Source organism: Cloeon dipterum, chromosome 4, assembly GCF_949628265.1.
Source record: "Cloeon dipterum chromosome 4, ieCloDipt1.1, whole genome shotgun sequence".
Taxonomy (NCBI): domain Eukaryota; kingdom Metazoa; phylum Arthropoda; class Insecta; order Ephemeroptera; family Baetidae; genus Cloeon; species Cloeon dipterum.
Window position 1 is genome coordinate 19,492,670 of NC_088789.1, and position 19,681 is coordinate 19,512,350.

The window sequence follows — 19,681 nt, forward strand, 5'->3', positions numbered from 1 at the left end:
GCTCCTTTCCACTCATGAGCACGCACGTTGATTAGCAATGCAAGAAGCATCTCATTATGCATGTTTTACCTGTGGCGTACGCGTTTCATATTTTCAATTTGCCTCGTATTCAGACAAAGGGATTTTGGCTGACACGGTCAGGGTGGTTTCTTTCCTGCTCTCGCACCACAAGCCCGACAAAGCCCCGCGCGCGAATCGATAACATCGCACAATGGGCTTCATTTCCATTTGTATCGGAGGCAGTTCAGCATACAGAGGGCTTTGTTCTTGAATTAACTCGCGAACATATTTCCAAGAGATTAACTTTTAATCAGCCAATCCGACTCGGTCCGCGTTTTCAGGGTTAATTTGCGAGAAAGCCGCTGCCGCTTTCTTTCTTTTCCCCGGCGGATGCATGGTAAAAACGAGACTTAAAAGAACGAGCATCTTTGCAGTCATAAAGGTGGGTGGTTGGAGCGAGCGGGCGTATCTTTTAGCAGAAATTAGAGCTCAAGAAAGGCTGGCTTTTATTTTCGCTCCTTTTCGAGCCAAAGGAAACGCACATGTGCGCGGAATGCTGCAAAATTTATACACACACGCGCGCTGGAAGGAGATAAAACGCGAGCTGCAAGTTGAAGCGTCTGTTGAGCCCGAGCGACGGGATCAAGCTGGATGAATATTTTATCCTACGATGTGTCAGGAAAGTATTAAGTTTCCACAGAGTGGATGCTTTGAGACGCACAAAAGCCGCTTATTACGAGACTTTTGACAAAATCAATTTCAGATAGGGACTTACGAGTTCCACCAAAGGAAAATAGCGAATCAGACGGTGTATGAAATATGTAAAGCCACTTCAGGTTCGTGTTTGAAGACTAAACTCTTCTGTCAAAAGCAGACTCCACTCATCTGGGTGACACACAGAACGATTGAAAAATGAATTTGCGACGCACACACTTAATGCCAACCATCAAATTGGATTTATTTTTAGACATGACGAAGATGGGCAATTTACATCAAGCCGAATTTCTCGGAACTCAGATGATGATAAATTCGGCTCGAAGCTTGTTTACCGTTTGAGAGTCATACATTCCATTGAATAGAATTGTATTAAAGTGAATCTGAACTGCAAAACTTTGAAGGATCATTTTTACGATTTTTGTAATTGCTGAGTTATAATCCACAATCCAGTAATTTCAATGGACCACTTAATTGTAAGAGCCTCTAATGAAAAATATTGCTTATTAATGCCCTTTAAAGATATTCTTTAAAGCAAGTTTTTAAACAGTCATGCGCAACAGAGGCAGAATTTCTACATTTTCAAGGAAATTTAAAATCAATGCATAACGTAGCATATTGATTCATGATAATATCATGCTTCCTTACTGGATTAATTCCATTCAGTGATAACTGTTTATTCACTTCAAAATTAATTGTTTCTGGCTTAATGTTTTGGTTTGAATTCAGTTGACTGCTCTGCCATCCCCCAAATTGATTATGTTTCGTTCAATTTTGAGGCTTTGATACATGCGGAAGGTCGGGGTGAAAATGAAATCACTTATATGCCGCTTTTACGCCCCATATTCCCATTAACGAACGCGCTGCGCCGTTAGAGGCATTTTGGAAAACGTCCACTTTTGCGGGATAATCCAGCTTGCCGGAAACCTTTTGTGAAAGCCGACAAGTTCATCCGCGCCGTGCGAGTGAACGAGACCAATGCTCATGCCACAGAGAGCCGTGCGGATTTTTAATATAACGAGCAGAAAAGAAAAAATGGGCCTCTCATTAACGGCAAAGTCGGGCGAAAAGTCAGTCGGTGCGGTGGTTCTTTGTGGCTGCTGTCCGGTAGGCGCAGCCTTTCCCTCGCGATATATATTTCGAGACCCGCTTTTTAATGCCCGCACGCGCACACAAAGCCAGGCCCAAGATTAGTTCGCCTTGCTGGCGTTTTTTACCACCCGAGGAGGGGTATGGACGCGTCGAAACAAACAAACTCGCTCGCTCGGCGCAGAGGAGATTTTTAATCTCACCGACGACTGTCATCAATCCCGAGCGAGAGCCTCTCCAGCACCTTTGTCGAGATACAATTTGAAATATTAAAAGGGACGACGCCACCGCGTCGGCAACTCTTTAGCCAAGTACATTTCTCGGAAAATAATTTGCGGCTACCTCGTTCCGACATGCAAAGCGCTTTCGCTTTGTTCGAGCGCGCGCGGTCGCTCCGCAACCACGCGTTTTTCCACCGCTCCTTCTCTTTTTCTCTTTGCGCGACGCGTGTGACAGTATTTCTTTTGCCAAGCGGAAATTTTTGCATATGCAAGCTTGCAAATGAATTCCTGCGCAAGACCGTATTTGAATATTCAATCCGAGCGTGCCTGTGTGTAAACACGAGTTATTCATATCGAAAAAAATCCGTCCGTACCGCATCTCGCAAATTGCGACTTTTCAATTTCCCTATTTACTCTTGCGTATCACTGTTGTAGTTTTCACATCACTTGGTAATCTCCACAGCACTAATTCTGCTTTTAAAAATTGCTTAGAGCACTTAAAACAATTATAACCTCATCACTTCGCGGAGAAACGCTCAAACAAATTGTAAGAAACATTAAATTTTGATAAGAAGCAGCTTCTTTTGGTCAGAAGGGAGTTTTCCATATAAATTAAGGCCTGACTGTCTTATCACCAGCGAGTTGTTTTTAGATTTTCACCTCCAGAGACTGGCAGATCAAATAAATCATTTATTTTCTTAACAATGATTTGATTTTGCACATAATTTTTGTCACATCATTTTTATCGCTTTTTAGCACTGGCAGTTTTTATCATCAAAGTTATAATAATTTTCAAAGGCTAGGCACACTAATGGTTAAATGCTTACACCATTTTGTTATTAATTTTAGGAAGCTAACCCCAAGTTCTCTGACTTCTTTAGCATTCTTGCCAAGGCAAACTCAGATTAGAAGATAATCCTTTTTACCTACTCACATGGCATACCTATCGAGTTACGCATTTCTCAGAAGTGACTCTTGCTCAAGTGAAAATAAAAGCAATGTTCTAGGTAACCGTTGTTCGTATTTTAGGTTTGAGAGAACCATCGTAATTTCAGCCCAAACTTTAAGCACAAGCACTGCGTCTAATTTACGCAAATTGAGTGTTTGTGACGCACGCAACTTGGCGGTGGAGTTGGTCGATCCGATTTCAAATCATGCCAGGCACTCAATTTCCCGGCCGGCGCACATGAAATCTCGCAACCCGTCGGCAGCGTGGGCGAAGATAAAGTTGGATTATTAGGAGCGGCGCGTTATTTGCACAAGTTGACTGCCGCATGCATGTTGTTTGAGGCGGGTGTGTGTGTGTTTGAGTCGGCCGGCCAACGCTCCCTTGTGCGGCTTTCAACGATGATTGCGGCTCCAGATATATTGCGGCTGCATCTGTGTTCCGTCCGTCGTGTTGACATAATATCACATCAACACAAAACCACGCCGCTCGCAGTTCCAGCCGCGCGAATAATAGAGAAGCAGCAGGGGTGGACAGTAATCAAACCAAAGGGGGTGCACACGCCACCGTCGCTTGCTTGCTTGCTTGCGGAGAATCCTCGCAGTCTCTGCACCGCAGCGGCACTGATTTCGGAGACCTTGTTGCGTCCGCACGAAATGAACAAATGCTTGGTTTGCCCCAACAATGTGCGATCTCGGGGTTTAATGTCAACTGGAATTTCTGGCCAACCAAGTTCCTTACTCGGAACGAGTTTTGTCACAGGATAAGTAGACTTTGCTCAATCATTCAAATGAAATTTTCACCAAATGAAAATTAAAATAAATGCGGTTTTTTTTTAATTTAACCGTCAGTTTTTCAATGAACTCTATGCAGAGAGCTTAAAAACGAGAGAGGCGGTCTTCGAAGAGTTGCCGAACGCCTTTCTTCACCCATGATAAATCGCTTACATTCTGCTCTGATGAGCGGAAAACTGATTGTTTGGTCTCAACTCGTAGCTGAAGATTCAGTCTATCGAATTATGATCAAGAAAAAAGAAACACACTAGCAGCTGACACACGCACTAAATTTCTTAGCAACAGGAACTCTATGTCTAAATTATCAATAAAATGACACATTATAAAATATGTGAATAATTGGTCTACAAACCCAATTCGCAGTTTTCTTTATTTAAAAATTTTATTTTGAAGAGCTTTTCGCTAGGAAAAGTAGCAAAATATTTCTGAAAAATTACAAATTGACATGTAATCTTACTTATTAAAAATTATTAACTTGGCCTATTCCCTATAGCACAAAATTAAAAAAAAAATGCGAAGTGGAAATGCAAGAGTGCAAAAGGAAACCTCAACTGATCGGCACGGGGATGAAATTGACCGGTGAAAATAGCGAGCAATGCGCGTAAAATGCATGCATAACGTCTGAGCGGCCAACAACCCAGCCGGTGTAGCAAAATGTTTGCCGAGCAATTTGCAGCGCAAGCAGGCAGGCAAACCCCTGCAAGCAGCCAGGGTTGATTACGGCGGCGGCGGCAGCAGCAGTGGCAGGAACACCGCAGGCGCGCGGTCCGGCGCCATTGGCGGACCACCTCGATTTAATGCAGTCATTAATAATCAGTCGGCAAATAATTCAGCCCTTTAGTGCGGCGACACGCTATTGACCCAAGGCGGGTGGGTCGGACGCTTCGGCGCCCAATTAGCGCGAGCGGCACGATTCAAATAGAATCGTCGTTGTCCTTTTTGACTCGAGTCGAGCGTTTTAATAACAATACGCCAGAGGACGAATATAGTATGTGCGAGGGCAATTAGGCTGGTTATTTAAAATGCGGCTTCATTAGTCCCTTGCGGCGCGGGCGAACACACACGCGGCCGCAAGCGAGACAAATGCTCTCTCTGTGCTCCTGTGTAATTACAAGCGGGCCCCGTCCTGCGGTCGCTCGATAAATAATTTATGACGCCAAATATTGGAATGGGAGCTTGCATAACTTTTCCCAGCAGCAGCTTCTGGGTGTGTTTTTGTGCCGGTTGTCGCCAATAAAAAGCCTTGGGCGCGGGCGAAATCCGTCCATTACGCAAAACAAACATCCCCAGGCACAGGATGGATAAAACGGAGCTGTTTTATTATTATTACCTCCACAACACACGCATTGGATGTTTCAAGGGTTGAGAATTTTAAACCGAATTTTTAAAAATAATTTGTGGGTATTTTTCTACATTTTCGTGCTCTAAGATACGTATTTTTTTAAATATGAATATCGATGGGCTCTTGTTGAAGGAACTAAATTTATATATCTTCGTAGTAAAATTGATATTTAATGCAGGAAATATAATTATACTGACTTAAAACAGACAAAAATCAATTTTTGGGGTGGAAAATATCAACTTGAATGCAAAAAATCTATTGAGCACAATCGATCATCACATCCATAGAAATTTTCAATGAGCGAATTAAAATCACGTATTGAAAAATCCTCCACTTGAGCGGACCGGATTAGCTGGGTGCCTTTGACTAATTACAGCGGCAGACCCAAGTACGGCTGATTATTTTCCAGTGCAAGCATGATGTATGAAATTAGCAACGCTCAAGTGCAATCGCACACAACATCATGTATGCAACAGTGCGCGATGCAATTAAGCTAATTAGAGTGGCAGGCTGTCTGCACTTGGAAAACGAATTTTCGAGTGAGTTTTGAAAGGCTGTCAACACCGCATATCCTTGACAACCCAGCGAGCGAGTGGAATTTTCCAATCTACTGAAAAAAACTACCACATCCCATCAATTTCACTGGCAATACGCATTTCGCTGTAACAATAAAAAGCACCCGTGCCCTCCATATTGCTTGAGTTGCACTTTTTGCGCGTATGTTAAATCAGATCGAAATCCATTAGCTAGACAAGAGAATTATTGCTGCATGAGTCTACAATTTTTTTTGCTAACAAGCACTAATTGTACTCGTACCAAAGCGATTTTTTTTAAATCAATTCATTCTACTACTGCTTCATAAAGCAGAATTATAGGAGATAATTAAATATAGCTCCTGGGCTGGACGAGCTCTCTGGGATCGCTATGGAAACGTTGGTGCTGCTAGCCAACTCAGCCATTAATTTAATTTCTGGGAACAACCTTAAGTTGGTTTGCTCTGCAAAATGCTGAAAAAGCATTTGTCTTTTCCTAAAATATTGGGAAGAGCGTAAAATTTTCTCCGAGCCGTTTAAAATTAAACCGGAGAAGAAATACACGTCCATGTTTAATTTTCACTATTAGAGCTGACCATCCAGAGCTAATTCTCTATGCCGAGTAAATAAGCAATTCAGTTTTTCACCGCTTAAAATTCGTTGTAAATCGGCTTCAGTTTTCATGCTGATAAATCAGCGAGCACTGTCAGCGAGCACATCATATATAATTTATTTAACCAGATAGGAAAATTCACCTCATTGTTGGATTGATCGCAACCAGAGGAATCGAAATCAAGAAAATGTCATGGACAAGCGTTTTAATTTTACAGAGCAATTTTGCTGAGTAGTCTAAAATTTAATTGTTACATACTTGATCCTTATTTGAATTTTTGCTCGATTCTCCAAATGGATCACTTGCTAGAGACAACAATGCATATTATTGTAAATTTTTGGCTTGTTTAAAGCTCCAATAACGAACAATTGCTAAAACAACAATTAATGTTAAAATTACAAGATTAATTGCTTAAGTTGTATTTTGGTCATTCTTCATTGAATTAAGATGTGGAACCAAAAATTATAATGCAAAATTACGCCGACATGTCAGCGTGCTGTCGCAAGCGCCGAAAAAAGATCGAGTTGGACCAAGCAATGGCGGTGCGGGTGGTGAACCCGCCTCGAGCACCTCGATTGGCCTCAGTGCAGACGCTCGACGTTTTGGCCAACGTGGGCATCAAGGAAAACGGACGCCCCGCGATAGCAGTCGGCTGCCGCATGAATGAGTACTGGGTGCCGGTCAAGTTTTTGGACCCCAAGGCGCACAGGTGGTGGGAGAGGCTGTGCTACGTGCCGCCGCGCTGGCTTTGCAAGCCACCTGGGCCAGTTGGCTTGGCAAAATCGGCCGAGACGGCGGCCAGGATGCTCGACTACGACCGCCGGCTTTGCGAGCACAAGAGGCGGCGGCGGCCCAAGGGGATGCAGCTCACCGAGCCTCGAGTCGGCTTGAGTGCGGCGCACTGCGTTGAGTCTGGCAACCGGCTGAGCGCGCTGCCAATGAGAAGGCGAATCAACAAGAAGCAGATTTGCGCCAAGTACCTGGACATGCTGAAGAGCACGGAGAAGGAGGAGGAGAAAAAGCGCCGGTGGGTCGCGGTCCGGCATAGTGAGGAGACGGACCCGGTGCAGGATTTTGAACAGAACGTCCTTTCTCTTTTAGAGGAGCTAATGAGCTTGTCAGAAGAATGCGAAAGAGCCAACAGTACATTGGAGGAAGAATCTCATAGTGACCTGAGTTTTCCAGACTTGGACTTAGAGGATACCGAGGATGATTTAGACCATCCGATTATCGAGAATTTAAGGGAGGATGAGGGAGAAGAGGTCAAGGAGGAAGAAGGAGAAGAGCAGGAGAATGAGGGCGAGGCGGAGGAGAAATACTATGAAGCTGAGAAGGAGAGAGATGAAGCTGAGAAGGAGAGAGATGAAGTTGAGGAGGAGAGAGATGAAGTTGAAGAGGAGGAAGAGACACAGCAGGAGAGCGAGGGAGAAGATGACATAGAGGGAGTTTTAATAGACGAAAATGAAGTTCATAATGGGGTATTAGACCACAATGAAACCCTGACTGGTCTAGACGAACTTCTTGAGTCACTTGAATCTGATAATGAGGAAAAGAAAGAAGTCATTTTGACGAATTTAGAAGTAAAAGGTATGAAATGTAATTTATCAAATATAAAATTCTTTAGTGTTCACAGATGCCATCACCGTCCATTTTAAATTTTAATATTTAACCCTACTACTGCATATTCTTGGTGAAAAAAAATAATTTGTCGCGCTGGAAACCAAAATCGATTCAGCCCATCGCGGCGGCAGACATTTTGTTGTGAAAAATGATTTTTTTTTGTTTTGTGCCGCAATTGGCTGAACCTATTTTGGTTGTCAGTGTGACAAATGAAATCTTTTTACGCCAAGAATAACATTTAATTAGCAGCATTTAATCTGAAATAACTGCGGAAGCACCAAAATTTGTAAATGAACGGTGGCTCTATCGGTTTGTGGCTCAGAACACTAATTGCAAGGAATTTCCCAACTAGTCACTGGTGACTTCAGACACAAAATTGAACAAAATTTTTAAAGAGGAGACCGTTGAAAACGAACCATCCACTGATAATGAGGATTGGAAGACTGCTGAGAATTTAGACGAACTTGTGTTGGACCAAAGTGCAGAGGAACAGACTTTGAAGGAGGAAGAGAGTGAAATCGAGATCCAACTAAACAGTACATTATTATCAGAAGTTGAAACAGAGCACGAAATGTCGATCAGCATAAGTGAAATAGTGGATGAGCCGGCGAAATCTGTTAAAACTAAAATCTCTCGGCCTGAGTCTTCCAAGCGAAAGATAAAATTCGAATTTCCACCAGTTCGGCGAAACTGGTTGGTCAGAAACGACAGCATTCCCTGGTGGGAGCGGCTGTCCAGGCACAGAATCCGCCGGTCCAGAGTTTCCATTCCGATGGTGAGGAGGTTCGTAGCAAAGCCGGCTCCTTGGAAGAAAAGCGAAGTGCGGATGTCCTCGCGGAACTCTTGGGTGGACCGGCTCTCCAGGCCGAAGACGCAGTGGGAGCGGAAGCCGTCTGTGCGGCCCGTTCGTCAACTGTCGAGCCGGACTCGAGCCCTGGCAAGCCATCGCGAGGAAAGTGGACAGTGGTGGGAAAGACTCTCCAGGCCTAGAATGTAGACCGGAACGATAAAAGCATGCTTTTGTAAAAACCGACTATGGGCGTTAATAATTTGTCACCAGCTTTTTCCCTGTGTACGAAAAATCCTGGCGTTCAGTTTAGCTTTTCGGAGGGGGCAAAAAAGCAGAGTGCGCAGAGCCATCTTTTCGGTGGGCACAATGAACGTCAGAATCGCGGGCCCTTTCTACTCCCGCGCCATGAGTGATGGGCACGTGAAGGCGTTTTTGCCGCTCGCTGCTCGAGCACTATTTCTCGCCGTTGTTCGCGCGTGCAGAGTGTGTGTGTGTATATATTTTTATATTCCACTCGACGAGCGTAATGCTTCATCCCTTGTTGGCTTTATTTTCATCCCTCTATTTATGTCGACGTGCGAGACCCTCGAAGCTGCTGCTGCTGTGACTGCATCTGCATGCGTGCCCCACGGAGCGACCGAGCTGCTGGAATAAATAATCTTTTACGAGAGAAACTTTTTCCCTTGCGAGCGCTCGGATCAAATTTAGATCAGGTCAAGTGAGGAGGCAACTTTGTGCGCCGGTGGCACCGCGAATTCGCAGAATATGAAATTAACCGCCGCATTAAAGAGAGTGATGTTGCGCGCGGCGCCATTAAAAATTCACCCCTTCATCCGCGTGCCGGCACCAGAGACCGCGAGATGATAATTTAACTCGGCTGTGCGAGTCGGTAGTCGTAAATTATTATTCCGCGTCTCTCAGCCACGCGCGGTTCACTCCATGAATTCAAAATTCTCGCCGGCTTATAAATATTAATTTGCAACACGCTCGCGGGTGCAAGACACAGCGCGGAAGATGCCGGCCGGGTTTTATCAAATTCCAAACAAATCCTCTCTGCGGACGTAAATAAATCAAATTATTCACGAAAAAGAGCCTGCGGAAACTCGATTAGGGCGTAGTTTCAATTGGCTGACCGCACGCGCCGCCTCGTAAAGGACCAGCCGTAAAATTGGATCCTCAGCCTCCGCGGCGGCAGCGGCGGTGGCGTTGGCGGACCAGCAGCTGCTGTCGTGCGACGGCGACTGGAATTAATACGCAGACCGGGGTTAAGGATCGCATGGGTGCTCGCAGAATGGCAGTATGTCGTCAAACCGTCGCTGTCGGTCGGTGCCTCTCACATCTCCCGCTCGCCCGGCAGCCCACCCGCCTATTATCATCAAGTGTGTGTCATTATAGTCATTAAATGTCATTATTTATGGGGCGAAATCGCGCAGGCATTGTAATGCACACCGCCGTCGCTGCTGCTGCAGAATTCCTTTGGTGCGCCGTCGACAATGCTTGGCTGGCGCCCATTCCTCGCCCCCCGAACAAAGGCGAAATTGCCTTCAGCCTGCTCCTTGCTCTCAGCCTCACGGATTTAGGCCGAAAAAAAATCGTGCTCGAGCTTGCGTGTTATATTGGGGAATTTCACGGCGTGTAAAAACCAATGGGGGTGAAAATTTGCGAAATTATCCCTTCGATATCCGTTTCTTCTTATTTCTGTTTCTCTTACAAGCAATTGCGCACGTCCACTCGGATGCCAAATTAGAATTTTCAACTGTTTACGCTACCAACGACTGCCGAAAGTCTCAAAAGACTCCTCCAAAGAGGATTTTCGGTAGATAAATCTTAATTGGAATAAAATCAATTGTAGTGAGTTGAGTTTATGAATTTCGTAGCAATATGGTTTTTTCTTTCGCAATGCCTCATAGTAAATTAAGACTACTTTGGACGCAAGCCTAAAAATTACGTACTTGATTCGTACTCATTAGGTGTGTAGAAGCATAAAAAATAGTTGATCGTCCCAACATCCCAATTCTCTTCGTAATCTTTCCTTGAATTCAAAACTGTTCACAGAAATCCGTAAATTTCTACTTGTTGAAACTTTGGGTAAAGTTGCAGGCAAAAGTTTTGAGCGATCGAGAAGCGTCTCCTATGTCTTTCCTAGTGCGAGTTGGGTCGATGCAAACAAGTTTAGGAAATTCGAACATAATTTTGCTGGCCAGGACCTCAAAGCCGGGGCGAGAAAGGGTATGTAATAAGCGGTAGTGGCGCGTGATTAATCCCCGTCCGTGGCACCTTGGCCGGGCTGCCTAATAATTTTACGCGCACAGGCCAAATAAACGAACCGCACGGAGAGACAAAGTTGTGCACGTCCGAAATTGCCTCAAGGCGAAAAGCTACTTTCTTCAGTATAAAAACCACAATCGAATTAGCCGCAGCTAGAGAGAGTCCCCAGTCCCCACGCTGCTGCTGTAGCCAACGCTGTCACCACCATTTTTTGGTCAACAACTGGGCTTTAACATGGAGAGGCAGAGAGGATATTGACTCGGCATATCAGAGCCTGTCTTTTTTACAGCAAAAATAGCAGGCCGGGCGCTGGCTTACAACTTACAACACACACGCAAAAACGAGGCCCTCGACTCCTATCGAGGCTGATTGAATTTTGCAAAGTTCCGTCAAACAAAGCGAAAAACCCGGATTAAACTTGTAGTCGAAAGTTTCGCTGCGCCGATGAAACGGATTCGTGCGCACAAAAGTTGACAGTAAACTCGGACAAATCTCTGTCGCCGGATCTAATTTTCCGACCCAATTGGCGCAAAGACCGAACTTGCGCGCGCTCGTGCTCGATTCCAGTCCTTTGTGCATTGACAACAAAATTCAATCAGGTCTGGCGCCACGACCAAAGCTCGCGCACAATCAGCGCAAGCTCTGAATCAATCGCGAGACCGTCTAACACGCTCTGGCCGCTAATTAAATTAACACGCGCAGGAAACGCGTCGCTCTCTGATAGCATTTCACGCCTGATTGATCACCGAGGTGTATCATTATTTGAACAATTCTATGATGAGAGCAGCGAGTGGACTTGCTAATTGAATTGAAAAGGTTGTTAATATTTTGTATTAATTTTCTAGTGGCAAAATGTCAAACACTTTTTATATCACAAGAGAAAAATTAGGCAATTGTAGCATAAGCTAGCTAAAACTTTTGAAAATTTTGCTAATAATCAATAATAAATTGAAAAACTGTGACTAAGAAAAAGGTATATTAAAAAAATTACAAAATGTCGAATGAGTCAGCAATTTTTACTTTAATACTGTGCTTTCACACTTTGTTAAATTGCCCGAACAATATAGTTAAAAAGCTTGATTTCACTTTCAAAACTAAGAATTTAAGGTTGAAGTAAAAGTAATTTAAAATATAATAAAACACTCCTAAACGTTCGGGGGGAAAAACTGCAGAGTATAGTGTGTTTTCGTCCACCTTTTGTCCCGGTTGCGGTGGCCGGGCAAGAGAAACTTTCGGTCCGCAAACATGAATTATTTCCGCCGTCAAAGAGCAGCGGCGTGCATGCGGCACGCACGATACAATATTCAAGAGGGTACGCGACGCCGGACGGCAGGTCTCATTAATCTCATTATTAATTCGCGGATCCTGCGGTGGGCGGCCAATCGGGGCGGCCAAAGGCGTTTTACAACTTTGACCACGCTGCAGCCCCGGCTGATTTGACGCACGACATGCGGAGGCAAACAGATCGGAACAAACCTGCAAGCTGGGCGGGCAGTGGTCCAGAAGCTCCAGCATGTGGCGGATGTTCTGCGCGTCCTGGATCACAAAGTTGAGTTCCATGTCGAATTCGCCTCCGACCAGCTGAAACAGAAATGAAACGAGGTTGAAAAGGGGATTGTTTCCATTTGTTTGGGATCAATCCGCGGACATAATGCTCTGCATTACTGTTTTTGATTAAAAGCGTCAAAGCCGGGTATTTTTGACAGGCAAAAATATATTTCGATTTCAGATTGGTATGATGAATAAAATGAGTGATTACTGTCGGATTGTTTATTTATACATATTACTTGAAACTTGCAGAGGCACCAGGTTAGAAGTTGGTAAGTATTTCTGATTTTTAGAATGGAAATAAAAAAATTACTCGAGTAGACAGTTTAAAATGAAATTTTGCTACTTTCCTACGCTAAATTTCCTCTCCATTTCAAACAATTAGCAAAGCTCGAGCACAGGACTGAATTGAACTTTTCGCCGACGGAACCCTTCATCGGCAATTTAAAATTATGCGCAAACTTGGTTTACTTCACGATAAGAGCTTTGCTGGCACATTTTCCATCCTTCACAAATCCACTTTATATTTGTGCTTACGCGTGTTTGCAAGAGAGGCCAAAGCAGCTTTTCCTGGAAGACGCAAGGCACAGCCATTATAAACGAATCCGAGGGTTGATCTTCATTTCGCCCGACCTGCATTATCTTAAAGATATATACGGCGGAGAAAGAGAAAAAGCCTGCTACCGCTCTTCGCTCGCAGAAAATTGATGCCGAACACGATCGGAGCCGCGGAGTTAGTTTTTCAGGGAGAGGGAAGGAAGGAAGGAAGCAGCTTCTTTCTGCATATTCACGAGCGCAGAATCGCGCAATTTGTCACGCATCACTTGTCTCACAGACTTAGCCCCGCTGATATTTATTTGCCTTTGTGCCCAGCCAGCGCGAGCGTCTGTTTTGGCCGATAATCTTCCGATTGTTGTGTGCGGCCGCACATGCAAATTGAATCAATACCCTGGCCTGCGATACGTCAATATTTATGCAGTGAGCCGCTCACCACCGATTTATATATGCACATAATTTGCCCCGACAAAATGCTGCCCCGGTGCCGGGCGCGCTGAATGCGTTGTTCAGCAATAATTAAAACGAGCAGGTCGCGAGATTGGAAACATTTGCGATTGTTTGACTTTGCCCTTTACGAGTGCCAGTTATAATTATCTATTTATTTGCTCGCATTGTGTATCCGTTCGCTCAAATGGCCGACTGCTGGTAAATACTAATTTTACAGCCCTGCATCCACTGCCAATTTTTGCAAAAAAAGCCCTAAAGGGAATGCGTGGGCAGGACATTGGTTGTGGGTAGTCATTATTTTTTGGCTCTGAATTTTTTGCTGATTTATCTTTTAGTGTAAATTGGGTACGATTATGAATCACGTTGAATTTTAAAGATAAATCCTCTAAAGCGCTCAAACCCCATCTAAAATGTTTAAAAATGTAAATCTCTGCATTAAATACGTATGTATTTTTAAAAATCACTTCAATTCTCAATATGCTTTCAATAACTGCTCTGGTTCTTTCGGAATAATAAGAAATTTTCCTTTTAAGAAAAGTAAAGCTACTTATAAAATTGAAATAATTAGTTTTAGTTTCCCCCTCTGTAAAATTCCAGTAAGATATTTTCAATAAAAATTGTACATTGGTCGATATTTCAGTTCTAAGCCATTCATCGTTTGCAGACTATTTGTTTAGTGATTTAACTTTTTTTAACAAAACTCAATTTCCATCAATCTAAAAATTGCAAACCACTTTAAAACCTAAAAAAAATGATAACCACTCTGGCTAATAAAATCATTTTTCCACTAGAATAAACCGAAAGAAAGGAAGGGAAATGTGCAGATTACTTTACTGTGACCACTTTGATGTTTGGGCCATTAAATGAGAAATATATAGTAATTTTCAAGCTTTTTGACGAATTGTGAGATTCGATTATATCACAATTCCCGCAAGTTATGCCCTGTTCCAGTAATCACTGATATAGCAGGTAAATTCTGCAGACGTTATTTCGGTATCAAAAATTCAGTAATTTTTCCAAGGTTATAATTCGTTGAAATCAAATGTATATCTTTTTCAGTGGAAAAGATTCACACAGATGTATATTTTATGGTACTTGACAAAATAAATAAAATTTTTAACATTTACCAATTGATCGTTAACCAATGATTCATCCCCTCAAAAACGATAACTAAACAGATTATTTTGTGCCAAGACACCGATTAAAATAATTTGAGCAAAGGTTTTTTGTATATGCGCATTCCTAGTTCAAAATTTGCAACAAGAGGTGTAATAAAATCAAAAATTTCTTGTGTGTTCATTTATTTAAATTTAACAGCTTTTTTAATGAATAAATTACCCACCGTTTCTATTAATGAAAATGCTTCAGGTGAATATTGAATGTAGCCCTGATAATATTGATCGAGCACCGCGATGTTAATGTGCGGCTGGAGCTTTTTGAGTCCGAACGAAATTCGCGCAAACTTGTCTGATCCAGCCGCAGACGGTCAGCAAACGTTGGCGCACAAATGTATTAAACGGCCATTGGGCGGCGGTTGTTTGCGGCATGAAATAACAATTTATCAGAGCGGCGGCAACTACATCTCCGTCCACCGGCCGGGCCTTTTCGCGGCGCGCTTGAATAATGCGGCTAATTAATCAAAATGAGCCGGGTCGCGTCTGTTCCAAGGCATTTTTCAACTGCCTCCGACTCATTAACTAACGAAAGCGAGCGAGCTTCTCCCTGACCTTTGCAGCGCTTACGCAAAAGAACCGCTGCACATCTGATAAAATAAAAAAACCTTTCCCCTATGGCTTCTAATTAGAAACAAAGAGATACAGACGGGATTTAAAGAGCTGCTCTTGCAGAGGAAAAATTGCAGGATAAAATTCTCTCTTACACACCAATTTATTTCCGTCTAACACCAATTATAAACTAACGAATTTAATTACAAGTGCTTCTGTTGTACATCTTTTTTAAATCTAATTTAACATTTAGTATTCCCCTAAAAATAAGATTTTAGCATTGTTTTAAAAGTTCTAACTTTAAATTTAACACAACAATCTATTTCAACTTTAGTGGGTGGCATCGGATAATTAAAGCAAATGTGTTTTTCGGTCTTATTCTAAATATATTGCATTCTTGAGCGTTCACGTTTTTAGAAGGTAGCAATTTTTCCGACATTTTTAAATCCAATCTAAAAGCTGAAAAAGAAACTCTTAGGATGCTACGTGTCTGATGGCGATGATTTTTTTAATTCGTGTAGCCTGGCGTGATTTGGACCAAATATTTCGATTCGAAAATAAAGTGATTAGAAAAATCGACAACAATTTTTAAAAATAAGTGACTTTATCTTATTCAATTTAGGATAATTTTGTTTGTAGACTTGAAGTATTTCATTTACAAAATTTTACTGTGTTGGAAAAAATTACTAATCCTACTAATTCTGAAAATTGAAGCAGAAAAGCATCCTTAGAGTTTCCTTGTTAGAGGAGCGAACTGTCGGGACGGCCATTTTTCGCAAGGAGACAAATTTACTTGTACGTTGCTGGCGGATCCACTTTATTTAATTTCCGCAATGAGGGTACAAAGTCGTCGGCTGTTTGGCATTACAAGTGACATAAACAAGCGGCTGGTCGTGAAAAATGCCAAGTTTTCCGTGCATAACAAACTCAGCGATGACGAACTCCAGGCAGCAGCGAGGATAATGAAACTTTTTTCTGCCTTGCCCATCTGGCCAGGCGTGGGGGTGGCGATGGCGATGGAAAAAAAGGGAAAAAAGCTGACGTCGTCGTGCAAAGAGCGTCACTTGAAGAGGATTCCAGCGTTAAGAGCCGAAAATCTTATCTCATTGTCGGCGCGCGGGTAATTTAATCTCGCGTCTCGTCACACTGGAGGCAGCAGGGCGAAATGAAATTAAATTGCTGCATCCGCGCGCGCGTCGGGGAGCAGTGGGTGCCGCCATCAGATGCCGTTGCGCTCTCTCTTTATGGTTCAATTTTACCGCCGCATCAACTGCGCGGAAAAGCAGCATTTCTTGAGCAGAAACCTCCGGCATCCAGCACAACTCTCGACGACGTCGTCGTCGTCGTCGTGTGTCACTGCTGGAATTCTTTATTTCGCCCTCTGATTGCGCCACCCTGTTGACATTTGCCAGCGCCGAGAGATTCTCCGTGACAACCAGCAGCCTCTCATTAGACGCACCACCATTTTTGCCGCTGCCGCACGCCAGAGCCATTGTTTCACTGGATTTCGCTTGGCAAATGAGACTTGCCTCGCTCGCAAGCAGGCAAACAGCAGCTGCAGCCCATCCTCCAAGTGAGATCAAACAAGGCAGGAAGAAAAAGTAGAGCGGCTGCGTTCGTGCGAAAACAACTTTTAATTGGTCTACTTGAAAGAACAAATTGAAACGGTGCATAAATCTGTCACGCTGGACGTGCAATGCTTGTTTTCCTACTGTGAGTCTGAGCAGATGTTACTGCAACACGCCCTCTAGTATTCTCTTGTAAAGCAAGGTGCTTTCTCTTTTACCCTGCGGTGCATTGCGTTTAAAGACACGTCATTAAAATATGCCTCCGCGATTGCAGCATACGAATTGTGGTGGTTGGAGACCACTTTCTTTATCATTTGCTACTCAGTTCGAAAATAAAGTAGGTTTGAAACTGCACTAGCGGTATTTGAATAATTATGTAAAGAGTGCAATCAAGGGTGTACCCTTTCCCTCTCCTTTCAAGAAAAGTTTAGAATTTAAGAGCATGGTTTTTCTATTTCATACTATAAAATCATTATTGAGTACACTTTAAGATGACACTGGGCACTGTGCTTATTTTATTTAGTCATTATATTGGCAATGTGAGTGATTTTTTTTATTTAAAAATCTTAAATTTAAGAAAATTTGATTCAAAACTATTTTTAATATTTTTTCTGCCGTTGTTGACTTGTTGCATATGTTTGAGAATAATCTCTTAGCATTTATTTAAAAAAGAGCGCAATTTTATGAGAAAATCAATTTCCTTTAATCAAAATCCAATTTCCGGCGTCCACCGAAAACGACAGTTTCATGATCATCCCTGTTGTCTCATTAACCGTCCAAATCGGTAATGTCAAAACAACGAGCAAAAACGATGGTGCTCTGGAAGGAAAAACAAACAAACACAAGGAGCGGAAGGAACAAGACCTTGCTTTTCTTTCTTTATTAACACTTGAAACACTTTCATCCGATCAGCCGGGAAACCGCACGCGGGGGGGACAAAGAAGAATTATGCAGCGAGCCGTGCACTTTAGGGGGTTGCGTTTCCCGATCAGTCGGCCGACTCGATCGGGGAATTTTTGATTGCCTGTTGAGGGGTCGTGTGCGCCGAGCCGCACTAAAGAGAGAGCCGGCGCCGCGTTGACCCCCACGCAGCAGAATGCGTCGATAATGCGCCTTTTATTCTCGCATTTGACCAGTCGACCGTCACTTCGCAAGGATAGGTTATTTCGGCCGCCGCTCTTTTTGCCCATGCAAATCCCAGAGTGGTCGATCACTTTGAGAACGACCACGTTCGCAGAAACGTCGATATTGATTGCCTCCGAAAGTTTGATTTTATTTTAAATTGCTTTCGGCTCAATCCTCCCTTGCGTTAGAGCTGTACCTTATTTGCATCTTTGATATAAAAGATTTTGCAACTCTCATTTCGGAAAATGTATCTTTTTCTTCTAAAGCTGAGTTTTCCGAAACACATGTGTGCATTTTTACAGCAGATCGTAAATATTTAATTTTAGATGTTTATTACGCAAAAAAATCAGTGGTGCATTTGTGCCCACTGCAAAATTGGCGAACCCTGGCTGAAATTGACCTAAAAACATATTTTGCAAACAAAAATGAATTGCTATAACTTGAAACGTGATTTTAGAGTCAGGAAATGGACCAGAAAGATAGATAACAACCGTCTTAAGTGGGTTTGAAACAGTTTCAAGGGTAGTAGGTGGAAATTAAACCTTGCGGGATTTTCAACGAATTCTTCTGTTTATAAACGTCAGTCACTTGGCGACTTAGTCTAACAGTTTACAAGGACCTTTAAACAAAATTGATAAACGACTTTAGAATTGACAATTTTAAGAGATTCGTCTTGAAGAACAATTTAAAATTAGAAAAGAATTTATCCGATTGAGCCGGGTCCTTCACAACTAAACGCTCGGAACTCTTAAGATGCGACTTGTTGGCTCGTGTGTCCGGCGAAAACTAATTTAAATTAAAAATCTCTCTCTCTGTTGCATTAACGAATTTCTAACAATCATGAATAACAATACCCTAGGCTAAAAATGAAAAAGGAATGGGAGCTCGGCTCCGCAACCACTACAGTACTATTTCTCGACAATGTCTAAAATTCCCAATTTTATTTCTAACTTCGTAATTTTAATCGTAGCTGTTACCAAAATAAAAATAACTTTCTATAGGTGGATTTATTTTTTGTGCCAAATGTTTTACTAAAAAAAGCAAATCCTTTTGTCAAAATTCCCTGAAAAAAAACGCGAAGGAGGAAAAGCAGAATTTGGAGATAAGAACAGGAAAGAAGCTGCGAGAGCCACGCATAGAAAGAAAAAATTGGCAACCAGCAACATTGCTTTTCTTCTGAAGGGATGCGGTATGTGGAGCGGCCCGCGAAGAGTGTGGGGCCCAGACGGCTTGCTGGCTTTGTGCGCAGAAACAGGCAATCATCGTACTTTGTATGGAGACAGAGAGAGAGAGAGCGGGAGAGACAGGCAGAAAGACTCGTCCTCAATCACACACTCGAGTTATTGAAAGTCCGGTGGCGCCGGCAGCCCAACAAGATTTTTTCGCCCTTTTGTGAGCACGACAGCAGCGGCGGCGGCGGCAGCGGGCCTTTGAAGCCGGCCCAGGAAAAAGGTCAATTACGACATAACAGAGCAAAACAAAGCAAGGCCAGCAGCTTCTGCACAAAAGTTGGACAAACAAGCCGCGCTCGCTGACACTCGGAAACAACCAGCGGCAATGAAAAACCGAGTCAAAAGCAGAAATCCGGTCGACCCCCCTGAGCGCAGGCGGCGTTCTAGGTCGGCGCCCTTCGGCTCAGCGTGCGTCCCGTGCAAAAGTGCAAACGTGTTTCGCTTTGATGTGTTGCGACATGCAAATAAATTTGTAATGCCGCTGCTCGCGAGGGCCCGAGGTGTGTTGCGAGTTGCGAGACAATGTGTTCTGTGTATCGGCAACTTTTT

At 43.2% G+C, this 19,681-nt stretch overlaps 1 protein-coding gene across 2 annotated transcripts in view; it reads right to left on the reverse strand.

Annotated features, from left to right (window-relative positions):
• The window catches only part of rg (rugose), a 162,693-nt gene that overhangs the window by 101,337 nt on the left and 41,675 nt on the right, over positions 1-19,681 (reverse strand). For both annotated transcript variants that reach the window (XM_065491093.1, XM_065491092.1), the window contains exon 2: positions 12,407-12,511. In XM_065491093.1, the coding sequence (XP_065347165.1) occupies positions 12,407-12,511 (105 nt within the window). The remainder of the gene's footprint in view (positions 1-12,406; positions 12,512-19,681) is intronic.